General features: G+C 43.9%; 1 protein-coding gene across 4 annotated transcripts in view; it reads right to left on the reverse strand.

Moving 5' to 3' along the window:
• The window catches only part of VPS8 (VPS8 subunit of CORVET complex), a 285,882-nt gene that overhangs the window by 214,310 nt on the left and 64,126 nt on the right, over positions 1 to 7,446 (reverse strand). For all 4 annotated transcript variants that reach the window (XM_045296423.1, XM_045296425.1, XM_045296426.1 and 1 more), the window contains 2 exons: positions 5,757 to 5,864; positions 3,064 to 3,144 (listed from right to left, as the gene is read on the reverse strand). In XM_045296423.1, the coding sequence (XP_045152358.1) occupies positions 3,064 to 3,144; positions 5,757 to 5,864 (189 nt within the window). The remainder of the gene's footprint in view (positions 1 to 3,063; positions 3,145 to 5,756; positions 5,865 to 7,446) is intronic.

Genomic DNA, 7,446 nt, shown 5'->3' on the forward strand with positions numbered 1-7,446 from the left:
AGCTCAATAATTTTAAACAGAAAGTATGATAATTCTAGAAAACTGTGTTAGATGACTCCACAAGGGTTTTAGTAGTGAAAAGACACTGGTGTCTCATATGCATGGGAGGAGTTTAAATATACTTAGCTCATGAAATGTGTATGGAAAAACTATTACTTAAACCAGTAGCCTAAGTGTGAATTTAAAATGCAACATACAACTAAATGTACAAGTCATATAACATAAAATAAAAGACCGAGTGTTTCGGCTCTAGCCTTAAAGCGTAAACATGGGGATGGGGGGATAGGGTGAGGGTGTCTTACACTGAAGAATGCCCACTCATGGCAATACGGAGTCCAGGCAGTGCAATAGTTAAGCAGTCAACTGCTAACCAAAAGGCAGGTGGTTTAAACCTAATGGTGGCTCTGGGGAGGAAGAAACCTGGGTAAGTGCTCCTGTAGAGAATTATAGCTTTGGAAATACAATGGGGCAGATATACCACGTCCTATAGGGCTGTTATGAGTGAGAATTGACTTAGTGGCAAAGGCTTTTATAGTCAATGAAGATACAGCATGCTTTACAAGCTGCCAGAAAGCAATAACAACAGAAATTCAGAAATATTTTGGTGTACTGGGTGACATGTTGAGCTGATAAACTACAAGGTCAGCAGTTCCAAACCACCAGCTGCTCTACGGGCAAAAAATGAGGCTTTCTATTCCCTTAAAGAGTTACAGTCTTGGAAATCCACAGGGGCAGTTCTACCCTATCCTATAGGGTTGCTACCAGACAGAATTGATTCAAAGGCAGTGAGGTTTTTATTATCCTCAAAGTAGGGCACTATTTAAAAATGAAAAAAACTTTTTTTACTACCTAAGGAAATCCTCTCTTTCATTAAAGCAAATTATTCAGAATTTGTGGTAGTTATATAATCATTTGTCAATTTGAGAGGATTACGTGTGAAGGGGTGATGTCTAGCCTGTCGATCACTGTATAGCCAATGAGGCCTCGGTGTGGGCATGACCTCTCCTGAGGATTCTGGGGATTCCTGAAAAATCCTCCTTGGCAGCGGGAGACATTCTCTCTCTCTCCTGACTCCCTGAGAGACATTTCTGAGGAGAAGCCACATGAAGCTACTCTGAGGCAGTCAGTTTCAGAGCTGGAGGAACTCCATGGAGATCCCAGCCAGCGCTAAGATGGTACAACACCACTGAATCCAGAAGACTTTCCACCCACTGCCTGTGATCTTCCTGCATTTGGTCTCATTGCATGTGTTGCGTGAGTCTGAAGAGGACCTTATAGATTAGTATCAGACATATAGGCTAATATTGGACTTATGGACTTGATCTGGACTGGGCTGTTTTCTCAATATTCAATTGTTCTTGTATATAAAGCTCTTTTTTATACACATATGAGTGTCCATGAGTTTGTTTCTCTAGTCCACCCAGACTAACACAGGATTCATATGCATGATAAAGAAAATACTGTCTACAAAGGTTTTAGTAACAAGTGAAGAACAGTTTGCATAAGCTCCTGAACCACTGAGGACAAAGTTAGAAATTAAAAAATTAAAAAGGTATGGGGGAGGTGGGGGACAAGGGAAAGACCCTAAAGAGAGCCACAGGGATGCTTCTGAGCCCCAACACCCCTTTGATTTAACCAGAACACTGAGGAAAACGCGGCTTGTCTTGCCGCTGATCAGCAGGAAAAGCATTATGTGGCATCACACCAAACTTGGACTGCATTCGATGCAAGCAGGACATCACTTCTGTTCATATAAGTTAAGACCCTCAGTGGCATGGCTCATAGCAGAAATCCAGTTTGCCTTTTTAAAAAAAATCATTTTATTGGGGCTCTTACAGCTCTTATCACAATCCATACATCCATCCATTGTGTCAAGTACATTTGTACATTTGTTGCCATCATCGTTTTCAAAACATTTTCTTTCTACTTGAGCCCTTGGTATCAGCTCATTTCCCTCCTCCCCACCACCCTCCCTCATGAACTCTGGATAATTTGTAAAAATTTTTTTCATGTGTTACACTGACCACTGTCTCCCTTCACCACTTTTCTGTTGTTTATCTCCCTGGGGGCGGGGGTATTATATGTTGATCATTGTGATCGGTTCCCCCTTTCTCCTCCCACCTTCCTCTTCCCCTCTTGGTATCACTAGTCTCATTATTGTTCCTGAGGGGTTTATCTGTCCTGGATTCCCTGTGTTTCCACTTCTTATCTGTACCAGTGTACATTCCTGGTCTAGCTGGATTTGTAAGGTAGAATTGGGGTCATGATAATGGGGGGAAGCATTAAAGAATTAGAAGAAAGTTGTATGTTTCATTGGTGCTATACTGTACCCTGACTGGCTCATCTCTTCCTTGTGACCCTTCTGTAAGGAGATGTCCAATTGTCTACAGATGGACTTTGGGTCTCCACTCCGCACTCCCCCTTATTCACATCAATATGGGTTTTTTTGGTTCTGGGTCTTTGATGCCTGATACCTGATCCCATCGACACCACATGAACACACAAGCTGGTGTGCTTCTTCCATGTGGGCTTGCTGCTTCTCTATTAGATGGCCACTTGTTTAATTTCAAGCCTTTAAGACCCCAGATGCTATATCTTTTGATAGCCAGGTATCATCATCTTTCTTCACCACATTTGCTTATGCACTCACTTTGTCTTCGGCATTCGTGTCGGGAAAGGGAGCATCACAGAATGCCAGGTTATTAGAACAAAGTATTTTTGTGTTGAGGGAGTATTTGAGTGGAGGCCCAATGTCCACCTGCTACCTTAATGCTTAAATATAAATATATGTACATAGATCTATTTCCATATCGTTATATATATTTACATATGTACATGCCTGATTTTAGACCTCTATAAATGCCCTTTGCCTTCTAGTTCTTCACTCCATTTCCTTTGACTTTCCTCTTGTCCCACTATCATGATCGACCTTCATTCAGCTTTCATTGATGCCTCTTGACCACATTGCACTTGATCAAGCCCCACCAGGCATCCTATGCCCGCCTCACCACATACAGGGATAGAATGGAATAAATGACGAGCTTTCCTCTGAATGGTACTCACGGTGAAGTTGATAAGGTCATAGTACAGGTGAAGATGCTTTTGCTTAGTAACATGTATCGCTCCTGATTCATCCCGCTTTACCTTGATGACGAGAGAAAATAAACCAAAAACAATCAAAACGGAGAGACTTGTAAATACTTAATTATCCTCTACTTATAACATGAGTCCCACCAAAAGTGTGCATATGCCAGAAATACTCATAACTGAAGAAAAGATGACACAATTAAAAAAAATCAGTCACACCATAATTTGTACCCAAATCCAAAGCACTGGTTGGCAGTTGTGATAGTTAGGTTTATTGTGTCAGCGAGGCCAAGAGGCACATGTGGGCGGAGTTTGGTCAGGTGGCAGCTTGATTGGAGGATGACCGAAAGAAATAAGATGCTGGCATCCCGCTCTGACTCGAAGGGAACGGTTCCCCTGCCTCCTTTCCTTTTCCTTTCTCTGCTTGACTGTACTCCGTGGTATGCGCTGGCCTTTGATTTTCACAGCCACGCCCCCTTTTAGATCTCGGAGTTCTTATTCTCTCCGGATACAAGTCTCGATAAAATACTTGAAACCCCATCTTCACTTCCAAGTCAACACCGAGTCTTTCACGAACACTTTCTACCCAACCTTCCCTTCAAACATCTAAGATACAAACAGCTGAAAACATGGTGCTTCTCCCATTCCTTTTGGTTCCTAGATTAAATAGGACAGCCTGTCCTTCCTTCAAAATGCCATCCCTTCTCAACTCTCCTTCAACAACACAATCAGTCCTGCCGAAACACCTCACACATGCTTTTCCACCAGAGCGGAAAACACCTCTCACCTGCTTCCATGTCCCCCTCCGAGCCGTGACTTCTGGCACTTCTAGACTGATCTTAAGGAGCCCTGGTGACATAATGGTTTCACCAAGTGGTTACTGCAAGGTCTTAAGTTTGAAACCACCAGCCACTCCTCAGGGGAAAGACAGGGCTTTCTACTCCCATGAAGAGTACCCTGGCTTACAGGGCCACTTTGAATTGATGTTGACTCAATGGCAGTTTAGTTTTTTGGTTTTTATATTCATCGTCCTAAAATATCACTCTGAACACACCTTTGATGACACGAGAACCCATTACCAAGAGAAGCCAATCCTTTTGGAATTTTGCCATATAGTGTTTATTTATAAAAACAGGCCCATTTGGGGTCTGAGTTATATTTTAGCAGCCTCTGCCCTAGATCTACCCATATATTTCACTTTGTCTCTCACCTTCGGTTCCCCCAGCTAGTCGTCAAGGAACCCTTATTAAGCATCCACAGGCACACGCCAGCGCAGGTCCCTGCATTTATGGAACTCCCCGTCTTGTGAGGAAGAATCCTGCTGGACAAGGCATTTCTAAAGCGCTGGATGCTATCAAAGGAAAAGCTCTCGCTGGTCAATGCGCAGGAGACCCCAACGGAGCTGAGGAAGTCAGGGAAGGCCGGGTGCAGCGTAAACTAGGAAAGAGCGGACGGCAACTCTGGAAGAGGCAGGGCCACATGCAAAGGCACTGAGAGAGGCCAGACCCACCAGGAGGCCACTGCAGAGTCTAGGCTGGAAATGTACAGGTTTAGACTAGGGAAGCAGCAATGGGGAGAGGAAGGGGCCTGGGGGAGAAAAGGGGGTCAAGTTCAATAGATTTGGGAGGTAGAGTCAACAGGACTTGGTGGCAGAGTTGATCAATGGAGAACGAGAATCCAAAGGCTACCTGCAGTTTCTGACTGGAGAAAGGAGATAAACTGAAACACACTGCTGTCGAGGCCATGCTGACTCACAGGGACCCTACAGGACCGGGTAGTACTGCCCTGTGGGTTTCCGAGACTGCACCTCTTCAGCAGTAGAGAACCTCATCTGCTTCCCTTGGAGTGACTGGTGGTTTCGAACTGTTGACCTTGCAGTTAGCAGCCCACTATGCCACTACATAAGCACTATGCCACCAGCGCTCCTGAGAAAGGAGACAGGCAGTGACATACTCTCTTCAGTGAACTAGGAAACTTGAGAAGAGGCTACACAGGTCCATTCTTCCCTCTAGAGCTTCAGTTAGCATTATTTCCCCAGGGTGGGCACCGAGCACCACCGCCCCCTTGCCCCCTGCAGTATTTGCCGTATGTCCTTCATAACATCTTCCAGAACCACTGCAGTCCATATGAATGGCTCTATGCGCTGAACTTACATCAACTTTCTATCCTTACCACACAGTCCATCCTTTGATTATTCTCTCTAGTGGTGATGAAAGGACCGCTCTTACCTGTCGGGAAATACTATAATCTAAGCAGTGTAAAGAAGAAACTGCTGTCCACTCCCTCCAAGGGCTTCTATTTGTGTGTCTAGTACAGAATAAAGATACCGAGAGGGGTGAGGGGGCTCAAGAAGACTTGGTCTCCAATAGACATGAGTCTGTATGCATTCACACGGCAATGCACACAGTCATATGCTCATGCAGACACACTGCTGCTGCTGTGATTTGCCATGGAATCGACTCTGACCCGCATCCATACATCCACCAGTAATTTCTTAGTCAAAGGAGTTGGGGCTAGGAAATAAACCATGAAGGGGCATGTTAACCATGGCAGCTTTAAACAAAAATTACCCACCTTCTCCTCAGCATGTGGGTAGAAGTTCTCTTGGACATAATAATTCATTACTGCTAAACGAGGGTGGCGGGGGAGGTGACAGAGAGCCAGCTTACCAGCAGGAAGTGAACCACATCGCCTCTGCAGAAGGCAAGCATGGGGTTCACAGAGTTGTGGACTGCCACGAAGTGCCAGGCCAGCAAGGGAACGCTCGAAGGGTCCATCTAAGAGAGAGGAAGGCAACGGCAAACACGAAGTCAGCACAGGTACCAGACAGAGGGGCAGAGAGTAAATGCTGGTTAGAAACAGCATCTGGCGAGTGCTGCTAGGCACGTCTCTCCCTGTTTCACTGAGATTCCATCGAAGCTGGGATTCACTGGAGGATTCTCATAGAGAACTTTCCAGGTTGGTGGCAGTGTTCTATATTTGCATACGACTTTTAGGTTACAATTTCAGAAAATGTACACTCAAGATTTGTGCTTTTCGTTGTCCATAAATTCAAAACCTAAAATACTGAACTCCACTAGTGGCAAGTATGCTAAATACCTAAGGGAAAGAATGGTGGGTCCAGTACTTTATTATGAAATACATTTTTATAAGTAAATCATTTGATGGATGGATACAGAAATGGATAAATGAATAGACACCCAATCCTCACTTATCCAGCACTTGTCTCTCAGTTGGTCCTAACAGGTTGGCTTGTGAGTTGCTGTGATGCTGGAAGCTATGTCACTGGTATTTCAAATGCCATCAGGGTCACCCAACGTGAGCAGGTTTCACTGGCGCTTGCAGACTAAAAACAGTCAATGAAGAAGGGCTCATCCCCACTACAGAGGAAAGAGCCACAGAAACCCTGATGGCTAGGGACTCGTGAGTGGAAGCAGAATTGTTGGAGACAGTACTGGGAGATGGACCCCTTGGGTTGAAAGGACACTCAGAATGTGACTGAGAAGGAGCCAATTTCTCAGAGTGGAGCCACCACGGTGATATGAGTCAAGTAAAGCCTGTGCAAGGGGAGCCTTTGGGATTTTCATTTGTTGATGGGGAATGACTTGCGTTAAGGAGAAACAACTGCAAAAATCTGCTCATGAACAGAACTTGGAATGGCAAAGTATGAATCTAGGAAAATGGGAAGTCATCAAAAATGAAAATGATTGATATCCTATGCATTAGTGAACTGAAATGGACTAAGACTAGCCATTTTGAATCAGAAAATTCTATGATTTACTATGCACAATCAAGAGAAATAGTGTGGCATTCACTGTTGAAAAGGACATTGCAAAATCAATCATAAAGTACAATGGTGTTTGTGACACGATTTTATATATATATCTGCCTTCAAGGAAATCCAATCAATACAAGTATTATTGAAATTTATGCACCAATCACAAAGCTAGTGATGAAGAAATTTGAAGAACTGTAGCAATGACTTCAGTTGTAAATTGATCAGGCATTCGATCAAGATTCATTGATGATTATCGGTGACTGGAATGCAGAAAGGAAGGTATAGAAGTGGGAATAGGGACTTGGTGATAGATATTAAGCTTGAAAGCACATTATAGAATTTACAAAACTAACAATGTGTTCAAGGCAACTACCTTTGTTCAATAACACAAAAGGCGACAATACACGTGGACTTCTCCAGATGGAATGCACAGAAACCACATTGACTATGAAGAGACGATGAAGCAGCTCACGTGGACTTCTCCATATGGAATATACAGAAACCACATTGACTACATCCGTGGGCAGAGATGATGAAGCAGCTCATGTGGACTTCTCCAGATGGAATATACAGAAACCACA

The sequence above is a fragment of the Echinops telfairi genome, unplaced genomic scaffold, assembly GCF_000313985.2.
Source record: "Echinops telfairi isolate 266 unplaced genomic scaffold, ASM31398v2 ScPeMD7_7407;HRSCAF=8445, whole genome shotgun sequence".
Taxonomy (NCBI): Eukaryota; Metazoa; Chordata; class Mammalia; order Afrosoricida; family Tenrecidae; genus Echinops; species Echinops telfairi.